Genomic DNA, 24,059 nt, shown 5'->3' on the forward strand with positions numbered 1-24,059 from the left:
AAGATATCTTAATTGCTACTGTATAGGGCCCATACAGGATACCTTTGAGGCGAACTTCGAAGATTGGAGTCGGTTATTTTCTACACCTAACCCGCAGGCCGATATTACCTTCCAGACACCTGTGCCCACCGGACGTCCAGGTAGAGACGTAGGGCCTCCAGAGCGACACACCTACTCTACAGACCACGTCCACGCTCAGCGTAAAAGAGGTCGACATGGCCGGGGTGGTTAGGATGTGCTTCTAGTTGTTTCTGTATTTTTGTTATGGACATGTCATCATGTTATACTTATTTCCTTCTCATACATCACCTATTTCGTTCTCATTTGCGTATGTGTGTGAATTGCTAGCTTATACTTTTCATATTCATGTTCTTTACTAATGGTTTTTATTTATATCCATATCTAAAACACATCTAATGGTTACAGCAAATTGTCCATAGCTGGGAGCCTGCCGCCCCCCTGGCGGGCGGCAGGCTCCCGCCAAGGGCTCCCGCGCAAATATTTTTTTTTCAATTTACATATAAGTCCTTGCCGCCCCGCTGATGGGCGGTAGGGGTACAAAACTGTAAATTGTGATATTGAAAATATATTTCTATAAAAAATATTTTCGAAAAATATAAATATAAAAAAGGCGCCTTTCTCCAGTCCCCCTCCTTGTTTCTGTCTACCTTTTTTGTTTTGTTTTGGGGGACTTCTATCATCTATGGATTATACTGTGCAGAACTCCATCTGATAAATGATTCGAAAACAGAAAATCGTTAATTTCCACCATGGTATCTTATTATATGATCCAATGCTTACACAGATTGTACGTTTAAAATCTTATTACAAAGTACAATACACATGGATGTTGCTCACACTTCATAATATACATTAATACATATATGTACAACACCAACAAGCAAATACATCGATGGGTTGCATTTGGCCATTGCCAAAACTCTGGACTCTGGAGGCAATTCACCATACATGAGTTCCTTTAGTAACCCCCAGGATGATGGCAACTGCAGCAATTGCGGCCTGTGTAAGATACATCATCATTAGGAGCAAAATCAGCTTGAGATTCCAGAAAAATGAAGGAATTCAGATCAAATGATACAGTCAGCGAGCAATGAAGTCAAAAGTTAGCACTTATGTATATAGTTATGTATAAATGTTGAGCAACCATGTCAATCCCATTAATATTCAGCATTTTTTAGATTAAGATTAATATTCAGCATTATGCAAATATAAACCCTTAACAAGAACCTAACTGTATTTAGTACACTTAGTATGTTTTCATTTAAGGAATAATAACAAAGATGAGTATCAAACAGTTTGCTTCGTTAGTTCCATGCAGCTCAGTCTCAAATCCCAGAGGTGAAATAAACAGTGAGGTTGCATTGTATTAGTAGAAAGGAACTTACAGCGATTGTGCATGCTACGTATCCTGGTTTCTCTCTGTGGTCATGTACCCGAACACATATCATAATAAAAGCTCCAATATACCATGGAATGGCGGCAAGGAAAAAACCAGTGATGAACCTTGTTCGAAGAGAAGAAATGGACTTTGTTAGTAGTGCTGTTTAACTTCACATTCGACAAAATAACAAATGTGCAGAGAGGGAGGGAAACACTCACAGGCACCAGCCTAAGCCGAGGCCACAACATGGGAGACGCCGCATTCTCACAGGTCTTCCTTCAGCTACTTGACCATAGCCTGCAGCACCAAAAGCAAATGATTGTTCAATGCAGGTTTCTATTTTTATGCTCAGCAAACATTTATTCATTATTGCCACATAGTTCATGCAGACTAGCTCAGGAGTAACATTTCTCGTATGCTTTTAGACAGGTATAAGGTGATCCAAGGAGAAGGCCCAGAAACTAGCTGTTATTGGCGCATCACAATAGCTATTGGCAAGTGGATTCAATTATCTGTAGCTGATACAAGTCACTGCCAACTCAATTAATGCTGCAGAAAGCAAGTGGGGTGACAACTAAATTTGAGCATCTACTCCAATTACTTCATTTTCCTTATCATAAATTACATGATAACCCAAGAATAAGTGCTAAAGTTCTGATTCGGTTCACCGGATTTGCAGTTTAAGCTGGCTTTACCATCAGTGGAGGAAACGTGAGGACTTGGAATCTGGATCATGCACCAACATGATACATGAATCAACCAAATGATTCCACCATGAAAGCTTTCCTGAATACTTCGAATCGCGTCCCCAATCTTTTATTTTTATCCCACAACACAGCTAAGTGGAGCGGGAGGAGCAAAGCTAAGCGACCGACAAGAACAAACTACCATACGGCATACCTGGCACGGCCTGGTACCCCTGGGCGTAGTACGGCTCCTCTGGCGTGTAGGGCTGCTGCTGGTTGTGGTAGCCGCCGCCGCCGAATCCGGGAGGCGGGGCGGGCTGCGGGAACCCGACGGGCGGCTTCCGGAACTCGCCCGAGCCAGCGCGAGAGCCCTGGAACGTGCCGTACCCGTACTGCTGCGACGGCTCCGACGGCGGGAGGCCGGAGGAGGAGTAGCCCCCGGACTTGCCGGCGTCGGCCTCCTGCTCCTGCCCTCCTCCCATGGGCGGTGGGTTGACCGTTGACGGAGGCGACGAGGTGAGGCGTGCGTGTCGCAGCGGGAGTCGCGCGGTGGGATCTGGAAGGAGTAGAGTGATGATGACTAGGCGAGGTGAGGCAGATGAAGCAGTAGTTGGGAGTTGGGGTGGGCTGGGCCCCGCATTTTTATGAGCTGTGTTGTTGGGTCTTCGTGTAGGACCGAGTCGACACGACTTGGCTTTCGTGCAAAATATAGGTGGGCTGGGAGATCATGGGCTGAATCGAGCCCGTGTAAAATATAGGAGTACTACGCAACTTCTTTCTTAAAAAACAAGAGTAAGCCTAAAACCGTGCACTTGCATGTAGCTGTTGGGGCATGATGCTTACTTAGCTCAAAGTTAAAACATGAGCATGAAACGTAGTAGGGTCACAACTCAGTCAAGATTACTGTAGGAATTACCGGGTAGTACAGTACTTTGTATTCACACGGTGTCATTATCTGCAATTCTGCATGCATCTCGTCTAGGCTGTCTGAACAATCCAGCTCCATTTGGACAGGCTGGACACAAGCGGCGACCAAATCAACACAGCGAGTGGATCACACAAGTACACACCTGTGTCATCCGTCTCATCCGAGATCCCCAACTCGGCATCAAGTGGAGGCTTAGTATAGTACAAGTCCACACCGAATTCCCCAGCACATTGATCATCCTGCGTCATGCACAAGTTGAGGGACAGAGATCGCAAACATTCTACCGCAACCTCCCAAAGCGATCCGCCCTGCCCACCGCGCAACGGCCATGAGCCCATGATCAGGACGCGTACCCAAGTCATCATCACCGGTCAGTCCCTGCCCCCGGACGCGTCATGACATCTCTGCTCCGGCGCGGCGTAGGAGCAGCGCAACGCAAACTGCCCACGCGACCTCCTCCAGAAAGCCAGGGCTCGGGGGGGCTTTTCCAACCGTCGATCCGAGCATGCGCAGTGCTGGCTTCCGGCTTCAGTGAAGTGCATCCAACTCGAGGCCCGAAGAAACTGCTAACCTAGCTAGCTTCCAGACCAAGCTGGAGGATAAACTAGTTTAGACAGCAGCTTGCATCGGGCGTCACAGAACGCAGAATAAAGCGACCTGCATACGTGTGGCTCTGAAGATAGAAAAAAGAAATGTGCATGTATATGTGCTCCAGGTTGAGATTAGTCTGTCCAGGTTGAGTGATGATTTCGTCAGCTCAGCTGACTTGTCAGGTAAGGATTTGTGGGTTTATATACGCGTTCAAAGATAAGACCCACAGATCGGTGCGACGCAATGATAGGAACAAGCTGCTGGCTTGCTGCTGTATCTGAACGATCTGTGTGCAATGATAGAGCAGAGCATGCATGTGCATGGCTTGTGAAGACGGCGACTGAGGTCAGGGAAGGAGGAGATGGCCCAATCATGAGCAGATTTCCTTACTCGCCAAGGGAATTGGTCAGAATGGGGAGACGATGTTCGCTTATTCTTTTGGAGAACCGATGAGCATGTCGTATGCCAATGCTAATTGCCTGGTACTATACATGACCGCCAACAAGTCACTAAAATATTGCCGCTGACATGCCTGTTTGAGGGAAATTCTCTTCAGAGATGACACATGCACTCACAATGGAGCACAGCACTCCCAATGAGCTCCAGCAGGGGCATAATTCCGCAACTCCCCTGGAGAACTCTGAATTCGTCGAATTTCATAAGTGAAGGAATTCGGAGTTTTCTTTTTCATACATTGTGAATACTGAAACCATAACCAACAAGAATGCCGTCTGAATTCCGAATTCTGAACTAGTACCTGAAAGTCTGAACTCTGAAACATTGCAGCTGACCTATGCATTACATGGCGTCCATGATTTAGTCAACCCTGCAAGAAAATAAAATATCAGCCGCCGCAAGATACCATGCACCGGAACTAACGTCCCTGAATTTCTGCAGAGATCTTGCACAAAATTAAGTTCTTCACTCGTTCAAGTTTGCATGCCAGCTAAGTTTCCCTCTCAATTTCGCGAGCTCGCTTGACGAATGAGCCACACTGACTTCGTTTGCCAGGAACCCCAACTGCGAGCCCGTGTCAGCCATGACACCACCGGTTCCTGGGCAGATATATATACCCCAGTGCGATCCACGGTTCCAATCTTCATGGCGATTGGAGCACCAGGTTCTCATCAGCCCAGCAACGAGGCAGCCAACATCCTGGAGAACGTGTGGGCTACTATCATGACAGAGTCCGCTACCCCGGCGTCGTCGACGGCCGCGTCGTCGGAGGTCGGCGAAGAGAAGCCGGAGGCCATCCTGCAGAGGCTGCCGAGCCTGGGGAGGTGGATTTCCATGGGAGCCGAGGAGTGGGACGAGCTCCTCCTCAGTGGCACGGCGCTCACGTCGGACGCCTCCGGCGAGCTAATCGTCGCCTCGCCGGCGAGCCAAGATGAAGACCGGGGCGACCGCCGGGCCGGCTCCAAGGCGGTGGCGTGCAAGAGCTACAGGGGCGTGCGGCGGCGGCCGTGGGGCAAGTTCGCGGCCGAGATCCGCGACACGCGGAGGAAAGGCGCGCGGGTGTGGCTGGGCACGTTCACGACCGCCGAGGAGGCCGCGTTGGCCTACGACAAGGCGGCGCTGCGCATGCGCGGCCCCCGCGCGCACCTCAACTTCCCGCTCGACGTGGTGCAGCGCGAGCTGGCCGGGAACAGCTGCGTCGAGGCGAGCCGGGTGCTGCGCCGGCGGAGGAGGAGAGGCAGCAATGCTGCTGCTGATACAAGAAGCCATGGGAGCGTGTCGGCAACTGGTGGTTGCGACCAGACCATGGTGTCGTTCGCTTTTGGGAAGAAAGATCAAGGGACATCGATGGTGCAAGAGCGTTCCATGAGTGATCCAGGAGCAGTGATCGAGTTCGAGGACATCGGTGGCGAGTACTGGGACTACTTGTTCGCACCTTTGTAGGGAGGGTACGATCAAGTACACTAGTTATTAGGGATCTCCAAGGGGGAGGGGTATTGTGGATTCATGAAAAGAGAAGGCTAGCTATAAAATGCTAAATAATGGTAATCTGTAGCACTAATTTGTATATATAGCTCAAGTTCGACTAGTCATAATTATATTGTGTGTAGCCAACCATTAATAGGTGATTAATTAGCTGATGAATTGAAAATATTATGCATATAATGCTACGGAGTGCTCACATGATCTTTGATGCACGAGGAATGCTCTCCAATACCACTATCTGTATACAATTGGGTACAACCATATATGCAAACCATCCGATCCTTTCCTTTTAACATTTGAGCTGATAATGATGTGAAATTTAGCAATGTGCGATCGCAAAGGCCGGAAACTTTCCCCTTCTCTATAGAAAATGTGAACCATCCGAGATGCATAGATGATTGGGTTTTTCGGATCACCGGAGTCGGATGAGGATTTGCCTGATTAATTCCGTAGGCCATATACGGAGTATACACTTCATCCTCAGACCGGACCTGGACCGGTGGTACAGTCTCAAGTCTGAGCTGAGCCGCGATGCTGGCATACGTACGTGGGGGTGTGCATGATGCGCGAAGGGTACGCAGCAAGCGAGAAGGCACATGGCCATGGGCGCACGGCTGAAGGAACGAACCAATGGCGACCGCACGAACGGAAGGTCAGCCGGTCGTGCACATGCACCCCCACGTACGCATGTGTAATTAAGAATACGCTGTGTAATTAAGAATACGCCGCTAAAACTGCACTGGTTAACATGATGATATAGGCCATATATGAGAGGACAGAGGAGAATGAAGCTGAGGAACACGGGAACGTATCTGGTGCAAACCACAACCTTTGTGAAAACTCATGCAAATCACAGTAAACAAGTCGTCTAAATTTATCAAAAAAATCACACATGTAGATGATATAATGATACACAATCTTGTAAAATATCTTGTCCAAACTCGATTTCATTTGTGAGATATAAAAATAACAAATTTCTAGCCAGAAAGTTATCAAGATGATTTGGTTGAAATTTGTTATTTTTATATCTCACAGACGAAGTTTAGTTTGGACAAGATATTTTACAAGATTGTGTATCATCATATCATCTATATGTGTGATTTTTTGATGAATTTAGACGACTTTTTTACCGTGGTTTGCACGGGTTTTCACGAAGATTGTGGTTTGCACCAGATACGTTCCCGAGGAACATAAGTGATCTGACAGATGTTGACAGTTACCGGCTGCCCGCCACGGGTTACGTTGTCCGGCGCAACAGCCGCCGATCCGTGTTGCACTGCACGCAGTGTCCCCATAAGCATCGCCGGCCGGTGGTTGTGGCCGCGGCTAGTAACTCTATCTGGCCGGAGAGTATAGCAGATTTGACAATGTAGGGAGCTAGTATATATGGATTTATTAGTTCCTCCATTTAACTGATGTACTATACATACGCGTACAGTGGCGAATCCAGAAATAATTAAAGGAGGAGCTGATTTCTCCTTCCTCTCTTTCCCTTTCTTCTTCCTCCCATTCTTCCTTCTTGTTTCTTCTAAGAAATTTGGGGGGGGGGGGGGGGGCTCCTGCCCCTAGACCCGGTGCTAGATCCGCCCCTGTTCGCGTCGTAGAAATTCAGTTCATTTTATTCAGACTAAGGGAAATAACGTCCGGCTGCCGCTGACAGAGTGAAAGCTTGCAACCAAGGATTACAAACGATGCAGTTCTAAGCCTGCTACTTGCATCAAACGATTACATATATAGTTCAACACTAAAGAACAAGAAACAAGGCACTAGTTCTCGATTCTATTTCTGAACTTCGAGCCAAACTTGTTGAATCAAGATCTGCAATTTCCTATAAATCACAACTCACCATGAGCTTATGGCTGCCAAAACAATTTGCTCAAGGATGCCTTGCTGATTGAATTAGTTTATATGTTTGCAAAGGGAGAACGAACAGAAGAGCCAACAGATAATCTTATTATGTTAATTTTGTTCTTAGTCTACTAATTATCATCATCATCTCTTTTGTCTACCTCTCCACCTAAAATCTAGTATAATTGTGTTAACATATCTGATTAATTCATTTGTGTCTACTTTTGCCTATGAAAATTGTGGAGATGCTACTTTGGTAAAAAAATTCGTGATATTACGACTAAAAAATATGTATGTGACCATTTCACAAAAATAACTTTGGTCAAAATCTTAACATAATGGAAACCATTCTCTATTTGGATGACATATGGGCCCCATAGTCGGTTGTGTGACTATTTTTTTTAAAGTTGTTTGTTCCTTATTACAAGGGTCAATGTTGATTATCAAATGTGGCTAATATTATGTGTGCTTTTGTAAATTTTGACTAGAAGTTGTGGTTCCTTCTTAAATTATGCATTCTGAAATGGATTATGAAATTAACTCTTCGAAACATTCTACATTTGTATAGATTCTATAATAGTTTATTTTTCTATTTTGCAAGCTCTACGAGTTCCATGCACCAATAGTTTGGAACTAGGTCAGCAGCGCGCTACGCCGCGCCCATCTGGAAGTGGCCCATCTGCATGCGGTGCCCAGGTCGTTGGACATCGCCGGCACTATGGCGCCGCCGCCATTTTCTCCAGCGCTCGGCCGTCTGGCGGTTCGACTGGGCGGGCCCGCGACCAACGGCCCCGGAGGAGGGCAGCGCACCCAACGGCTCTGCGCAGGGCGGCGCACAGCGCTCCCGCGGCGGCACAGCGCACCCACAAATTTCACCATTTTACCCTCTTCTCCTTTGCTTCTCCGCCAGGCCCTCCCCTCTCTTCCTCTCCCTCTCCAGCGGGGCACCAACAGCCGCGGCGTGCAGGCCGGCCCCTCCCTCTCGGCGGCGCGCAGGCCGGCCCCTCCCTCTCGACGGCGCACAGGACGACCCCTCCCTCCCCGCGGCGCGCAGGCTGTCACCTCCCTCTCGGCGGCGTCTCCCTCGAGCTCCGGGGCTCTCCCGGCAGCGGCGAGCCCTCCCGTGCGGGTGCGGAGGCGCAGGCCCTCGGGGTGGAGCTCGCCCCGCGCGCCATGGCCGTGCCTCGCCGCGCCCAGGGTCCGGCCTCCGCCTCCTCCTCTCCAACTCTCCGAGCTCGGGGCTGGACGGCGGCGACCGGATCCGACCTCTCCGACTCGAGCTCGAGGCCGGACGGCGGCGACCGGATCCACCTCTCCGAGCTCGGCTGGGGCGGCGGAGGTCCGAGCTCGTCCGGGGCGGCGAGGCGGCCTGCGCGGCCGGCCAGGGCAGCGGCGGGGCAGGCTCGCGGCCAAGGCGCGGGGAGCGGCCGCTGGGCGGCCTGCGTGGCCGGCCAGCGCAGCGGCGGGGCAGGGGCAGGCTCGTGGCGAAGGCGCGGGGAACGGCCGGTGGGCGGCCTACGCGGCCAGCCAGGGCGGCGGCCTGCGCGGCCGGCCCCCTCCCACAGCTGCTGTGCTAGATGGCGACAACGACGTGACCAGGTGCGGATAGCCTCACAGCGAACCCGGGAACTGCAAACCGACGGCCCCAAAGGAAGCGAAGGCAGTACGCTGCGGCCTGGGAATCGATGGCCCGCGTCGGTTTTCCTCTCCCGTGCACGTGTCGACCGCGCGGGGGGGGGGGGTGGAGCGCTGAGAAGCCAGACTCTCCAGGGTGCATAGTAATAAGAGTACAAGGGTCATGTCGTCCAGTATATTAAGGAGAGCTTGGTGTAGAAGATCATTTCTCCGTATACATTGGAGACGACCAGACGAACGAAGACGCCTTCGAGGTATTCTTTCCTCTTCTTCTCCCTCCTCACCTCTTCTTTTCATGGAGTTCCTGGGGCAGGGGGGCTTGAGCCCCCTGCCCCCACGCTAGATCCGCCCCTGGTACCAGCCAAAATATGATATCTTTCATGCTATTTACCTATTAGACATAACATTGACCATTGATTTCTTTCTAATGTGATTTCATCTCTTAACAATATGTGCTATTCAATGATATTTTATATAATTTTCCTAATATGTATTTGTAATTTAGGTTCTCTGTGAAAGAAAGAACGGGATTGGAATTCTTGTTTCGGAGGACAGCAGGATGACCAAGGCCTTCTTCTCGTGATTTCTCTACTCCATGCACATATATTTGTAACCCTTGCGTTGCATGTCATATTTACCATGCTCGTTAGCTGGAAGCGTAATCAGTGATAAGTTATCATAGGGGGACGTACGTATTATATGTTTCTTCTGAGTTGTTGATCATATTTCGCATCTGATTGTAAACCTACCATGCCCTATTGTATATTTAGTTGAGATCTAATCACTGTCCATGACATGCATATGTCAATTTGTGTTGTACATGGTCAAGTAGCTAAGTGAAGTAACAGCCAGTGGCGGATCCAGAATTTGCACGGGTCATCTCTCTTCTCCTTCCTCCAGTCACCTTTCTTCTTCTCTCTTCATTCCTCTTCTTCCTCGTCCTCTCCTCGTCTTTCCATCGAGTTCCTGGGGTAGGCGGGCTTGAGCCCCCCTGCCCCCACGCTGAATCCACCCCTTGTACCAGGCAAAACATGGGATCTTTCATACTATTTAAATATTAGACATAACATTGGCCATTGATTTTGTTCTAATGTGATTTCATCTCCAATCAAATCATCCCTTTTACCTCACAATATGATAGCATCTTAGGACTTTTTTAATATAATGCAATGTAGCAAATAGTGGGCTATAGCGGCGCTATAGCATGTGGACAAGATTGCAGCTACGCAAATTCAATTTCGTCTGCTACTTTAGCTACAAGCAATTTTGCACCATTTAACGGATTTAATTCACATACTGGCGATATATATGATTTTAGCGGTGCTCGTGGTTGTAAACAGCGGCCAAGACATAGGCTTAGTGCAGCGAACTTAGGCTGGTGAACAAGGCACAAAGGCAGCGTGGCAAGCTCGAAACGGCGAGTGAAATTGGGGTGCCGTGGCGAGCTACCGAGCTCTAGTTGGCCTCATTAGACTCATCTCGCGAAGTAGCGCGGGAATTGTGGAGTTAGTTTTGTAAACTGTTTTTATTTGATATTTCTAATTATTGATCAAAGTTTACTACAGTATCTTGCACTACACAAATCACACAGCGCAGGTAAGGACAGAGTTGAATTTGCCCAGCACCTCCTCGTCGGCCTGAACGTTGCGTGCACATCTCAATAAGGGTGTGTTTAGTTCCACCCCGTAAACGCAAAAAAACTGTAAACGCATTAAAGTGAAAAAGAATCTTACTAATTTGAAGTACTAAATGAAGTCTATTTATAAAATTTTTTGCATGGATGGGCTGTAAATCGCGAGACGAATCTAATGAGCCTACTTAATCCATGATTTGCAACGGTAATGCTACAGTAATCATCTGCTAATTATTGATTAATCATGGATTAATTAGCATCATTAGATTCGTCTCGCGATTTACAACTCATCTGTGCAAAAAAAATTGTAAATAGACTTTATTTAGTGCTTCAAATTGGGAAGATTCGAAACGCAAAAATTTTTTTGCGTTTACACCCTATCGAACTAAACACGGCCTAAAAAGAAAACCGTTGCGTGCATTGCTTGTTGCTGCCGCAGATCAATGGACCATGAAACATGACCGTTAAGATCGGTGAGGTTAAAATCCAATCTACCTCTACTACTACACCGGAGTGGTGCTGGTGGCACGTACGTATGCCACTTTGTTGACGACAAGCCTACCCTTTTGATTCCGCAGAGAGAGAGAGAGAGAGAGAGAGAACACAGGTGCAGAACCGTCCGGTTGGTCAGCCGACGCCATGAACGGAAGTGCAGCTCCATCGATCCATACGATCAGTCCTGCTGCTCGGCCAGGAAGCTGAGCGCCAGCGAGCAAGGCAGGCTGCGCACGGGAGAGGCCTGCCCACACGTAACGCATGTTCCCTACATCCACAGTGCCACAAGGCAGTCGTGATCATCAAGTCCACGGAAAGGCCGCTGCACAGCTGAAACCCCTATCATCAAATCTCCCCTGCTGCACGGCTGCACCCTGCAGACCACGCCAAAGCTTCTGCTGCCTCTCCCATCACAGACCATGCCAGTCCTATCTCCGTTCAAAAAAAAAAAGAACAAGAAAGAACTTCGCAAAATAAAAAACAAAGAAAAACTTGAGAGATTTATTTTCAGTGCTACGCCAGGACTTTTTTTTTTGAGTAGTGCTACGCCAGGACTTGGGGCTAGCTTATTGCATCAAATTTAAAAACAAACACAATGCCGTTTGATCCTGACTTAAAATACATGACGAAAGATACTTAAACCTTGATTCACACTTAAGGAAAATACAGATCAGATGAGCAGCTAGCAAGGCTCCCATCCCAAGTGCAGGCGTGTATTGCATTGACAATGCCATGCCGCCAACTTCAACATAGGACTCTTCGGTCTGCTGCAGCTTATTCAGTGAGTCGCCTGTGATTGCAAAACAAAGGGGAAACAGTGTTTTTCCTGATTAGCTCGAGAAGTAACGGCGAGCAATCTTCTTCTTTAACAAACGCTAATGAGCAAAATTTGTGATCGGTAGCTTACCATCAGCACGTAGTAGAGAGTGTCCTGCTGGAGCGGCTCCACGGTAGCGCCGGACTCGTCGACGAGGACCGGCTCGCCAGTGTGGCGCACCAGCACGGCCGCCTCGCCGAACGCCAGCTTCACGAACAGCCGCATCGCCGGGACGCTGAACTGCGCGGTGGCCGTGGCCGCGCACGTCAGGGCGTCCCGGGCCACGGCCACTACCGTCGCCGTCGGCGCCGGCGGCGTCCCTCCGACTCCGATCAGTCCAGCATCCAGCAGCCCTGCAAATAAATCAACAGAGAAGCACATGGTATCAATACTGATACCAAACCTGCAGCTTTTGGAAGCTAGCTTTGGCAGAAACTAGGAATGCCCTAGCTTAGCTATCGGGTAATTTTGCCATAGCACATCAAAGAAATGTGGTATTAGCTCATGGACATCGCTCAATTCTAAATTTGCTAATGGACACTATTGTTTTGTGTCTATTTGCTGGTGGACATTGAAGAAAATAAAATATTTATTTTTTTTGTTTCAGTAGAGATACAATGGGTGGAAAAGTCAAATTTGCCCTTGTTAAAGTCGTACCAGCGACTGTTGCTTTGCCTCTGCGGGCTTGCTACAGCGGCGGCGGCGCCACTGCATGGCCGGCCAGCAAAGACATCGAGCTGCGAGGCCACCCATCCATCCATCATCTACCATTCTCACCACCAGCCAAGAGGCCAAGAAGCAGCAGCTAGCCATGGCCAAGAACCGCCACCTAGTCTGCCTCCTCTTCCTCCTCCCGGCAGCCGTGGCCACGGCCGTCGCCACCGTCTCCGCCGCCGCCGCGGGCAACCTGACGGCGTACGAGAAGCTGGAGCGGTACATGTTCCCGCGGGGCATCCTCCCGCAGGGCGTGCAGCGCTACGTGCTCCGGCCCGACGGCTCCTTCGAGGTCTTCTTCCCCGGCAGCGGCGGCTGCGAGTTCCGCGTCGGCGGCCGGTACCTGCTCCGGTACGAGCGGCGGATCGCCAGTACGGCACGCGCGGGTCCATCCGCGGCCTGCGGGGCGTCAGCGTGAAGGTGCTCTTCCTGTGGCTCGGCATCGACGAGGTGGACCGCGCCGGCGACCAGCTCAGCTTCCGCGTCGGCCCGCTCGCCGCGTCGTTCCCGCTCCGCAAGTTCGCTCAGAGCCCGCGCTGCCACTGCGGCTTCGACTGCGCCGCCGCCCGCACCGGCGCTCGAGAGGAGGCGCCGCGCTCGCCCACGGCCGCCGCAGGGGAGTGCCGCGCCGAGGGAGCAGGGGAGGGCTGCTCGCCCAAGGCCGCCGCCCGGGGAGGAGGCGCTCGCCCACCGCCGCGGAGAGGGACGGATGGGGCGGAGTGCCGGCGGCGCCTGGATCTGGCGTGGGTGGCCGCCGGAGCCCCCGCCTGCGCAGGCCGCCGCCGCACGCCTCGCGGGCCGGCCGCCGCTCCGGTCTGCCGAGCGGCACGGCGGAGCGCATCGCCGACGGCCTGCCCCGCGCGCAGCCGCAGCTCGGCGCGTCGCTGCTATCGCCCTTCCGCACCGGTGCTGGGCGCTGCCGCTCGCCCCTCGACGCCGCGCACGCCGCTCACCGCGCGCACGCCGCGCCGGCCGGCCTCCGCTCTTGGGTCTCTGCCGCCGGAGCTCACCGTTGGGGAGGGAGGCGAGCCGCTCAGCATGCGCGCAGCCGGCCACCCGCGCCGCTCGGCCACCCGTGCGGCCCGCCATGGCCACCCGCGCTACTCGCCGTGGCCTCGCCGAGCTCGAGGCCGCGCCCGCCGAGCTCGAGGCCGAGTCTGAGGCCGCGTGCCGGCCGAGCTCGAGGCCGTCGGAGGCCCGGGCCGCCGCGGCGGAAGAGCCGCAGGGGAGCGCGCGGAGGTGCCGCAGCGGCCGGCGCGGGCACGGGCGGATGTATGGCCGGCGCGAAGGCGGGCTACCGAGCGGCCATGGCGGCAAGGTGGGGCAGGGGCAGGTGCGGAGCCGTGGAGAAGATACGGAGTTGGTAGATAAAAAAAAAGAGGCTGATAGGTTGGAGGGGTATTTTTGTCTATTGACTCTTTTCTCTCTCTTCTCTACTCTAAAAAATTATTATTTTATTAGTTTGGTGTCTTGAAGCAAATATTTGTAATTGAATGATGTCTTCTATCAAAGACAAATTTGAATGATGTCTACTAGCAAATATCAACATTCAAGAGTGTCCTCTAGCAAAATTGCCCTTAGCTATCCTATCCTGCTACGTGAAATCAAGAGCTAGATTTTCGCTTGCTTGGAGATCGATCGACCCGGGATACGATTTGACAGGCATCGCTCTCCATCTTTTCAACCAACGTACGAATGCAAATTTGACAGCCCTCACGATCTTTCACCGACCCCTTGAAAGAAGCACCGCGACAAGACCATACAAGGGCGCCATTTATGACCTCGAGCGAGACCCAAGTCTGCCACTGTTCACTGAAGCTGTCGATCTGCTTTTGGATCGTCCCCATGGTTCGTTTCACGTTTCAGGGCCCATATCAAATCCTAGTCTTTCACATAAATCTTGTAGTGTACTACGTGGAACAGCATTGCTATCGCACAAGTCCAATTTTACCGTGCAGTGTCATGCAAAAAGGTCCAATCTTTGCAGCTAATCAGTCTACATGTCTGCATGCAGTTATACCATAAAGTCCTATTTTGGATTCTTATGTTCCAAAATCTTTGGCCATGCAATGTGCTAACTACTACTCCTGTCCCGTGTCTATGTGTTTAGTGTGACTTCGTTCTCTATGTCTAGTACTGTGTAATGTGTAATGTACCTCCAGTACTGGTAGCACGCACGGTGCTTTCGAATCATGAAATGGGAAACAGCTCACAACTTTTGGTTCTTTCTACCTCTCTAGCTAGTAGCTACAGCCATGGGGCAATGCATATTGTTACAAGATGACAAGCTCCCCTGTGCATCCTTGTCATGGAAATGTCGATCCCTACGCGTCAACAGCGTGACAAGATCGGTGCGTGCACAGGAGATTTTACATGCATGCATGCATGCCTAACCTTGTCTCATTGCCTGCGACACACCATTCATGCGTTGGCATCCGATGTGATATTTGCAAGAAAAATCGATCGGAGCCATGCCCATGCATTCCTATCATCGAAGTGGCATGTCCTCTCCTGCTTGCCCCCAGCCATGCCAAGCTCGCTACAGCCAAGCTTGCAGGTAGATCGAGACGGGGCCAGGCCAGGCCAGGGGCGCAGGCGCGGCACACGGCAGAACGAGGAGACCCTTGCATGCGCATGCTTACACGCTTTGCATGCTCGCGAAAACCGGACAGAAAAAGGGAAAGAGACAAAGAATAAAGCAGCGTGCGTGATCCGAGTCATCGCGTACGTACCTTGCAGCTGATCGGTGAGTACGGCGGTCGTGGCAGCAGCGGCAACGACGTTGCTCGGCGCAGGACTTGGAAGAAGCAGCATGGCCGTACTGGCATCTGCGGCGGCAGCTTGCTGCACAGGAGTGGCATCAAGAGGCGCCGAAGTGGCGGCGGCGGCGGCGGCGCCGAAGCCGTGGTGGAGTAACCCGAGCCTGGCCTTCTCGTCGTCCCTGATCACGGCGCTCACCGCGTCGGTCTTGTTGCTGCTCAGATCAGAACCACAGGTGGTGTTCCAGTCCAGGCCATGGCCAAGGCCCTTGGAGCTGCTGATGTCGACGCAATCTTGCCCTCGAGCTTCGTTGCAAAGGCCCAAGAGCACGCTGGGTGAGATGGCCGGCGCCGGCTCGTGCGTGTGGGCGCCGAGGACGCCGCCGAGCTCGGTGGCCGGCAGGTAGTGGCCGCCTTGCGGCCACTGGAGGAGGAGAGGCTCGGGGAAGGCGATCAGCTCAGGCATCGGGGGCATGGCAGGAGCCATGAGCTGGCTGTGATAGTAGAGTTGGCGTGCCGCCAGAGCCGGCGCCGGCGTCGGCGAAATCAGGTCCATGGCCGTCGCCGGCAGCACGCCCTGCTGGGCGGCCGGCGCAGTGGGAGACGGAAGAGCGAAGGTCGGCCTCACGGACTTGCTCGATCCGGAGGACCGGTCGGACGACGAGGACGATGAGGAGGTGGGCGCCACGGGAGAAGCGAACAGGTGCCGCGGCGGTGTCACGGGCGCAGGCGGCGGCGGCGCGCACGCGCGCGCCAGGGCGGCGCGGGCGGACGGCTGCAGCTGCCCCGCGGCGCGCAGCTTGTGCTTGGTGCGGGACTTGCGGTTCTGGAACCAGTAGAAGACGTTGGCGTCGCCGACGGGCCCGTACTCCTGCAGCTGGAGGCGGATGCGGCGGATCTCGTCGCGCGGCGGGTTCACCATGCCGGAGTTGAAGATCCCCTCCAGGATCCTGATCTGCTCCGGCCGCGGGTTCCACCGCGGCCTTGGCTCCGGGTTACTTCCACTCTCCTCGCACCCTGAGCAGTAAGCACACATCAAAACGAATCCACCTAAGCAAAACCGGCAGATTCGGCGCTCACAACCCTTCGCGAAACCAAACCCTAGCTACGTATGTATCCTGATGGTGATCAGCATGCAGCAAGAAACAGTAACATGCAGGTGAGGTACAACATGTAGATCAGAGACATACTTGAGGACATCAAGGAGGACTTGCCGCCGCCGCCGCCGCCGCCGATGTTCATGTCAGGCTGCGGCTGCTGGAAGTTGCAGGCGAGACTGGACCTGTACATGCTCGGCCAGTGCCTGTTGGAGGACGCCATGCTGCCTCGATCTGCCCTCTTTATCGACGGAATCCCGGTGGCCCTTCTTCCCTCGTGTTGCCTTCGGCGAGACAGCTGTGGTGGTTTGTGCTCGATCGATGGGTGCTGGCCAGGAAGCAGAGCGAGATCGAGTAGAGGGCCGCCGGCCGGGCAGGGGCGCAGGGCAAAGGGGTGTGTCCCCCCAGCTGTTGCTGCTCCTGTAGTCTGTAGAGGAACAGTTTGGTGGAGGACGAAGAACCCTATGGATTTGGCTATGGCTCCTCTCCTGTTGATCTCCCACCGCTGCTTATGAATGGCTTCCTCACATACTACCCCGTTGTGCAGTGCAGCAGAGTTACACCACAGTTAATGCCACCACGCACACTCAGTCTAGCTCCTCCTTCCGTTTGTTTTGCTGGATCCCTTGGAATTGCGCGAGCGTAAAAAATGGAGTGGTGATGACTGGTGAGATACTAGCGCCGCCGGGGAGTAGGGTTGAGGTCAATGTTTGTTTCCATCAGTTTTTTTAGCTCCTATCACATTAAAAGAAATCTTACTATTTAGGAATATCAAATAAAATTTATATATATAATTTTTTTGACAGATGGGTGCTAATTTGCGAGACAAATCTAATGAGCATAATTAATCTATAATTTGCTACAGTAACTATCTGCTAATTACGTATTAATATACCTCGTTAGATTTGTCTCTCAATTTAGCCCCAGAATTCTGCAGTTAGTTTTGTAATCAGATTTTATTTAATATTAATAAATATCAAAATTATCTTGAATGAGACATAGTCTAAAGTTTAACCTTATAACCAAACAACTCTTAGTTTTGCATGGTAAAGGGGGAAATTGAAGAGGGGTTACTGATGGATGGATGGGGACATGGACAAGCCTAGCTACAGTAGAGGTACTAGCTGGAGTAGATGAAATCATCATGAAAGTACACTGTGATTTGATCCTTCTTCCAGTTTGCCAAGCAAGGGCTGTGTGTGTTTAGTTCCCCGAACTTCCTCCAAACTTTCCAAAATTTCCATCACATCGAATCATTAAATGTACCAAAAGACGCATGTATGAAATATGAAATGTAGGTAAGCAAAATAACTAATTTCACAGTTTAGATGTATATTTCGAGACGAATCTTTTGAGCCTAGTTACCTCATGAGAGGATAATATTTACCACAAACAAACAAAAAGTGCTACAGTTCGCTACAGTGCCAATTTTGCGGGATCTAAACACACACAAGGGTGACATGGCTGGCAGGTGCCTTTCTGCCTGGCCTTTTGTTAGTACTTGTGCATCAGAGAGGATGAGGTTGTCATGGTGAATGAGATACCACTGTAAGAATGCACTGCCTTGATCTAACATCAGAGGTTACACAATGGTCCCTTGACCTAACATCAGAGAGTATGAGGTTGGCAACTTGGAATGGAGATTTGGATCTTCACAGGCGTTTTAGGATGAAAACCCTACTCCGTTCACTTGGCTTGTCAGCCAATCAACCAGCAGTGTTTTTCTCTCACACCAAATCAGTACCAGCCATCAACCAGTCAACAGAACTTTTCTCTCATAATAAATCAGCACAGCTACCAGCCACAGCCAAGCGAACAGAGTGAAGCGTCCCCTCATAAGAGAAGACTTAAATGTGATACAAAACATCAGTCCCAGGAGGCTGATGCCACATTTATTACATCAGATGGTTCAAAACCTTACAAACCTTGGCGGACACTCGATACAGATGATAATAATAATTAACCAGGCTACGACATAACACCAGACCGCGAACCACATAGGGTCTACTACGGGCTCAGAGTACTGCGACAGCGGAGGCATCTCAACAGGGCCGGTTCCACAGGCAAGGTTGGGTGTAGAACGATAACCCTACTCGGCGTCGTCTGGTACGAAGTCCGGGTCTTCTTCTGTAAAAAGTAAGAGTGGGGTGAGTACAAACGTACTCAGCAAGTCCAACCACACCCACGGAGGGGGTTATAACAGAATAATATGCATAGGTAAATCAGGGATAAGGTTACGGTTTAATTTGCAGAAACAACGATATTTTATGCAGGGGTCTATTTTAAAGAAAAACCTTTTAAAAATCAGCTTTTGCAGTAGCACAGAGTTCAAGTTTTAAAACTGCTACCGGACTCCCCGTCCGTCATAGCACACGGCACAACTGCCGGAACCAATTCCAAAACAACTCACACCAGCCCATCCCAAAGAAACACTAGTTATGTGACCACACCATAACTCACCCAATACCGTGGGCCCGGACTATTCGAATAGATTCTTAACTCTGTAGAGGTGTGCAACTTTACCCACAAGTAGGATACCACAACTCGAACACCGTCGTGTCGGTGTAGATCCCAACATAGCCATTACCCACCATAGCTAAGCCTGACTAGCCATCACGGGATGCACCAAGGGGTCATTGACCGTTCACTTAGGTATAACCGGGCATAAGTCACTCGGGGCTTATCCCTTTTCCTTAGTTACCCGTTGCTCTCAGCTCTCCTGATGGCTACCACACCAACTAGTGGGATTTATGCTACGCCGTTGCCCATTCAACGGTCGAGTGGTTTGCACGATAATGGAGTTAGGTGAGATGACACACCAACTCGGTCCTTAGACACGACAAGATGGATATCTCCCTTCTTTGCCCTGCCACACAGGCATAAGCACACCAATCGGCAATTCGCACAGAAATGCCGTCCATCCCGTCCATACTCATCTTTCAAAAATCCACATTTTATCCCTTCCCACACACACACATTTTCTTATTCAAATAAATCATATTATGAGTAAAGTCCTAAGCGTTCTAATATCGATTAACGTCCAAACGAAATCAGACATTAATCTAGGTGGTCAAGGAATGGTCATCACAAATCAAGGGGTGGCTATCCAACCGTGTTTTCATGCAAGTAAAACATATGCGACTTTATAAAACATGCCATTGGGTTGTGTTTATAAAAACTAGGACAGAAACATGCATCAAAGGATGGGATTGAACTTGCCGTCTTCAAAGCCTTCGGGGAAGTCCTGTCCTTCGGGCTCGGGGTCGCGGAACTGGTCTTCGTTCTCCTGCTCACAGTATGGCTCGTTGACGGGCTCTCCTTCGGTCACTCCGTGGTCTACGATGCACACAAACAAACACACAATCAAAACACAGAAAATAAAGATTTGTCGTCGAGCTCGAAACGGAAACACATGAAATATAGAGCATAGATTGTTATTTTTGAATGGTTTCTGGATGGTATGGCCACAACTGAGCTAGGAGAGGCGGGGTAAAATTTTAGGTTAAACCGGGGTCGTTAGGCACATAAAATGATAGGTCAAAGGAGGGTTTAAGGCCTAAACAGGGGTTCAGGGACCTAATTGTAATTAAGATTAAGAAGGTAGGGGCTTTGTTTGAATTTTGGAAATTCCTTGGGTCATTCTAAGAAAAAGTCAGGGGTTTATTTGTAATTAGTTTCATATAGTTGCAGGGTCTTTCTTTAAATAGGGGAATCATGGGGCTTCTTTTGCAAAAGAGTGAAAGGGTCCTAAGATAAAAAGAAGAAAAGGCCAGGGGCCTTTAGGCAAAACTGCCCTGTCCTCCCCTTCCTCCCGACCGAAACAGGGGAGGGGGAACAGGAGCGGCGGCGGCGAGCGTGGAGGCGGCGGCGCTGGAAGGGCAAGGATGCGGCGGGCGGTGGCTCGGGATATGAAGCTCGAGGGCGACGCGAGGTCCCCTTTATAGGGCAAGTGAGGCGGTGGAGGTGGGGGCAGGGCAGCGGCGACGTCAACGGCGGCGCTGTGCTAGGGTCGCCGGCGTCGTTCGTGCACAGGGTGACGGCGCGCGCGGTGAGGCGGGATGTGACGCGTCGAGGAGGCGGCGACCGGCGCAGGCGGCGCTGTTCGGGCGTCAACGGCGGGCAGCAGCGGCGTGGGGCACGGGGGTGCAGGGCGTGGCGTGGCCGGTGCGCGCGAGCGCGGCCAGACGGCCGTGGCGTGTGCGCGTGGTCGGGCCGATGCGCGCGCACAGGGGCTGGGCGGCGTGGTTCGGCGCGCCGCGTGCGCGCGTACGCGTGTGCGCGCGGTGAGGAGCGCGGAGTGCGGGCCCGGGAGCAAGGCGGTGGCGGGCGGCGCAGCGGAGTGGGCGTGTGCGCCAAGCGAGCTGCGGCCGAGCGTGGGCGTGCGCGCGAGGGTGAGCAGGGCAGGGCAGGCCGGGGTGCGCGTCGCGGCGGGCGTGTGTTCGCGACACCGCGGCGTGGCGCGGTCGGCGTGCGCGAGCGGGGCTCGGCCGGGGCGCACGCGGCCGTGGGGCGAGGTCGGGGGGGCGAGCCTGGTGCGCGCGAGGCGAGCGACGCGCGGGGGCGTGCTCGGGAGCGGGCCAGCGCAGAGGGGGGCCGAGCGGGACCGGGCGGCGCTGGAGCGGTCGGGCGAGAGAGAGAGGAAGGGAGGGGAGAAGAAAAGAAAGAAAAAGAGGAAAAGAAAAGAAAAGAGAAAGAAAATGGAAAAAGGAAAAAGAAAAAGAAAAGGAGGGGAGAGAAATAAAGAGAGAGAGAGGACGAGCGCGTCGGCGCTGATCGCGGCCGCGGTCGGCCACGCGTGTGTCGGCCGCGTGCGACGCACAGGCCGAGGGCCAAACAGGGATGGGACAGCGGAAGATTTGGGTGCCGGCTCGGTTCCTCGAGGTATCGGGAAGTCAGGCGGAAGATGAAACAAGAAGGGATCGAGCTCAACGACAAAACAAGGATTAGCGCGTGATTTATTTTTGTTAGATTTTTGGGATGTTACAAACCTACCCCACTTAAAATGAATCTCGTCCTCGAGATTCGACTGATCCTTAAATAGGTGGGGAAATTCCTTCTTCAGAGCATCTTCGCGTTCCCACGTAGCTTCTTTTACTCCGTGTCTGCTCCACTGAACTCTGCAAATTCGTACTTCGGAGTTTCTGGTCCTCCTGGTGACGGTGTCTAGGATCTTCACCGGTATTTCCTGATATCGCAGGTCCGGCTGCAGATCTATCGTTTCAACCGGCACATGCTCTACTTCGGGTATCGTCAAACACCTTCTCAACTGCGAGACATGGAATACTGGGTGGATATCCGACATTTCTTCTGGTAGCTCCAAACGGTATGCTACCGCTCCAACTTTCTTCAAAACTCGGTATGGTCCAATATACCGAGGGGCCAATTTTCCTTGTACTTGGAATCTTCGGGTTCCTCGAATAGGCGATACCTTGAGATACACGAAATCTCCTGGGTTGAAACTTATTTCCCGTCTTTTCTTGTCCGCATAGCTCTTTTGTCGGGACTGTGCTGCTTTTAGCTTTTTTCGAATCTCGGCGACTCTTTCTTCGGCTTCTTTTATGAGTGCGGGGCCGACTAGGGCACGTTCTCCAACTTCTGACCACATCAGAGGGGTTCTGCATTTTCTTCCATAGAGAGCTTCAAACGGTGACATGCCCAAGCTTGCTTGGTACCCGTTGTTGTATGAGAACTCGGCGTAGGGTAGACTCTGCTCCCAATCCTTGCCATAAGTGAGGACACATGCTCTCAGCATATCCTCCATGATCTGATTCACCCTTTCTGTCTGACCATCTGTCTGTGGGTGATAAGCGGAGCTAAAGTCTAGCTTGGTGCCCATAGCTTTATGCAAACTTTTCCAAAATCTAGAGGTGAATTGGGTTCCTCTATCTGAGACGATTCGGCTGGGCACACCATGCAATTTCACTATGTTCTCTATATAGAGCTTAGCTAGCTTCTCCCCGTCATAGTTGGTCCGTACGGGTATGAAGTGAGCTGATTTAGTAAGGCGATCCACTATTACCCATATGGAGTCATGTCTTTTCTGGGTTCTGGGCAAGCCCACCACAAAGTCCATTCCTACTTCATCCCATTTCCACACCGGGATGGGTAGGGGTTGCAGTAATCCTGCCGGCTTCTGGTGTTCAGCTTTGATTCTCTGGCAAGTATCACAACGGGCGACAAATCGTGCAATATCTGCCTTCATCCCATTCCACCAATACTTCTGTTTTATGTCCATGTACATTTTGGTGGATCCTGGGTGAATTGAGTAGGCCGAGTTATGGGCTTCATCCATGATCATCTGCCTGAAATCTCCTTTCTGGGGCACACAAATTCTGTCTTTATACCACAACGTTCCCTTATTATCAACTCGAAAGTCTGGGGCCTTATTTTCTCCGGTTTGCCTCCGGATTTCCATTAGTCCTTTGTCCGATCTTTGGGCTTTCCTGATTCTTTCCTCCAGAGTGGATTGAACGTCCAGCACTTGGCTGGAACCTCGAGGGACAATGTGCACATTTAATCGTGCCATTTCCTCTCGTAAATGGTCATTCTTGGGCCCGTAGGATTTCCGACTTAGGGCATCGGCTACTACATTGGCTTTACCTGGGTGATAATGAATTTCCAAATTATAATCTTTGACTAATTCCAGCCATCTTCTCTGCCTCAGGTTTAGGTCTGGTTGGGTGAAGATATACTTCAGACTTTTATGATCGGTAAAGATTTCGCACTTATTTCCAATCAAATAGTGCCTCCAGATCTTAAGTGCGTGCACTACGGCTGCAAGTTCTAGGTCATGGGTCGAGTAGTTTTGCTCATGAGTCCTGAGCTGACGGGAAGCATATGCAACGACTTTCCCATCTTGCATCAGTACACAACCCAATCCTTGTCGGGACGCATCACAATAGATGACGAAATCCCGATGAATATCCGGCAGGGTTAGCACTGGGGCTGTCGTCAATCTTCGCTTCAACTCCTGGAAACTTCTTTCACACGACTCCGTCCAGGTGAATTTCTTCTCTTTCTTGAGCAGCTCTGTCATGGGCCGGGCTATCTTAGAAAATCCCTCAATAAATCTCCGATAGTACCCAGCTAATCCGAGGAAACTCCTGATCTCACTGACATTGGTTGGTTGCTGCCAGTTGGATACTGCTTCGACCTTCTCGGGGTCTACTGCCACTCCTTCTGCGGTCAAAATATGACCAAGGAAGGCTACTTTCTCCAGCCAAAATTCACACTTGCTGAATTTGGCGTATAGCCTATGCACTCTCAGTTTTTCCAAAACTACCCTCAGGTGCTGCTCGTGCTCCTGAATGCTCTTCGAGTAAATAAGTATGTCGTCAATGAAGACTACGACAAACTTATCTAGCTCGTCCATAAACACTTTGTTCATGAGGTTCATGAAATAGGCAGGTGCATTTGTCAGTCCAAAAGACATCACTGTGAACTCAAACTGTCCGTATCGGGTGACAAAGGCTGTCTTCGGGATGTCGCTTTCCCTAATCTTGAGCTGAAAATA

The 24,059-nt window shown here is 51.3% G+C and overlaps 3 protein-coding genes across 3 annotated transcripts; 1 reads left to right on the forward strand and 2 right to left on the reverse strand.

Moving 5' to 3' along the window:
* Positions 1-740: 740 nt before the first annotated feature.
* On the reverse strand, positions 741-2,697 carry LOC120664634 (60S ribosomal protein L18a-like protein). Its single transcript, XM_039943912.1, has 4 exons — positions 2,303-2,697; positions 1,621-1,699; positions 1,407-1,524; positions 741-1,020 (listed from the first exon to the last, which is right to left on the reverse strand). Exons 1-4 carry the CDS (start codon positions 2,568-2,570, stop codon positions 961-963), a joined length of 525 nt encoding a protein of 174 aa, XP_039799846.1. The 5' UTR covers positions 2,571-2,697; the 3' UTR covers positions 741-960.
* Positions 2,698-4,708: 2,011 nt separating this feature from the next.
* LOC120667605 (ethylene-responsive transcription factor 15-like) lies at positions 4,709-5,678 on the forward strand. Its single transcript, XM_039947646.1, has one exon. It carries the CDS (start codon positions 4,709-4,711, stop codon positions 5,504-5,506), a length of 798 nt encoding a protein of 265 aa, XP_039803580.1. The 3' UTR covers positions 5,507-5,678.
* A 5,659-nt stretch (positions 5,679-11,337) lies between these two features.
* Positions 11,338-17,043, reverse strand: LOC120667606 (WUSCHEL-related homeobox 12-like). Its single transcript, XM_039947647.1, has 4 exons — positions 16,640-17,043; positions 15,423-16,466; positions 12,034-12,329; positions 11,338-11,427 (listed from the first exon to the last, which is right to left on the reverse strand). The coding sequence occupies exons 1-4, from the start codon at positions 16,767-16,769 to the stop codon at positions 11,338-11,340; spliced, it is 1,560 nt and encodes a 519-aa protein (XP_039803581.1). The 5' UTR covers positions 16,770-17,043.
* Between the last annotated feature and the right edge of the window lie 7,016 nt (positions 17,044-24,059).

Source organism: Panicum virgatum, chromosome 3N (genome assembly GCF_016808335.1).
Source record: "Panicum virgatum strain AP13 chromosome 3N, P.virgatum_v5, whole genome shotgun sequence".
NCBI lineage: Eukaryota > Viridiplantae > Streptophyta > Magnoliopsida > Poales > Poaceae > Panicum > Panicum virgatum.

What these genes read in the sequence shown, in the direction of transcription:
- LOC120664634 (XM_039943912.1), bottom strand. Translation starts at nt 2,570, where the DNA reads ATGGGAGGAGGGCAGGAGCAGGAGGCCGACGCCGGCAAGTCCGGGGGC. An exon ending in CTCGGCTTAGGCTGGTGCCT is followed by an intron (nt 1,525 to 1,620) that starts GTGAGTGTTTCC and finishes TCTTCGAACAAG; the next exon opens with GTTCATCACTGGTTTTTTCC. An exon ending in ACGTAGCATGCACAATCGCT is followed by an intron (nt 1,021 to 1,406) that starts GTAAGTTCCTTT and finishes TATCTTACACAG; the next exon opens with GCCGCAATTGCTGCAGTTGC.
- LOC120667605 (XM_039947646.1), top strand. Translation starts at nt 4,709, where the DNA reads ATGGCGATTGGAGCACCAGGTTCTCATCAGCCCAGCAACGAGGCAGCC.
- LOC120667606 (XM_039947647.1), bottom strand. Translation starts at nt 16,769, where the DNA reads ATGGCGTCCTCCAACAGGCACTGGCCGAGCATGTACAGGTCCAGTCTC. An exon ending in GTCCTCCTTGATGTCCTCAA is followed by an intron (nt 16,467 to 16,639) that starts GTATGTCTCTGA and finishes CTTACTGCTCAG; the next exon opens with GGTGCGAGGAGAGTGGAAGT. An exon ending in ACTCACCGATCAGCTGCAAG is followed by an intron (nt 12,330 to 15,422) that starts GTACGTACGCGA and finishes ATTTATTTGCAG; the next exon opens with GGCTGCTGGATGCTGGACTG.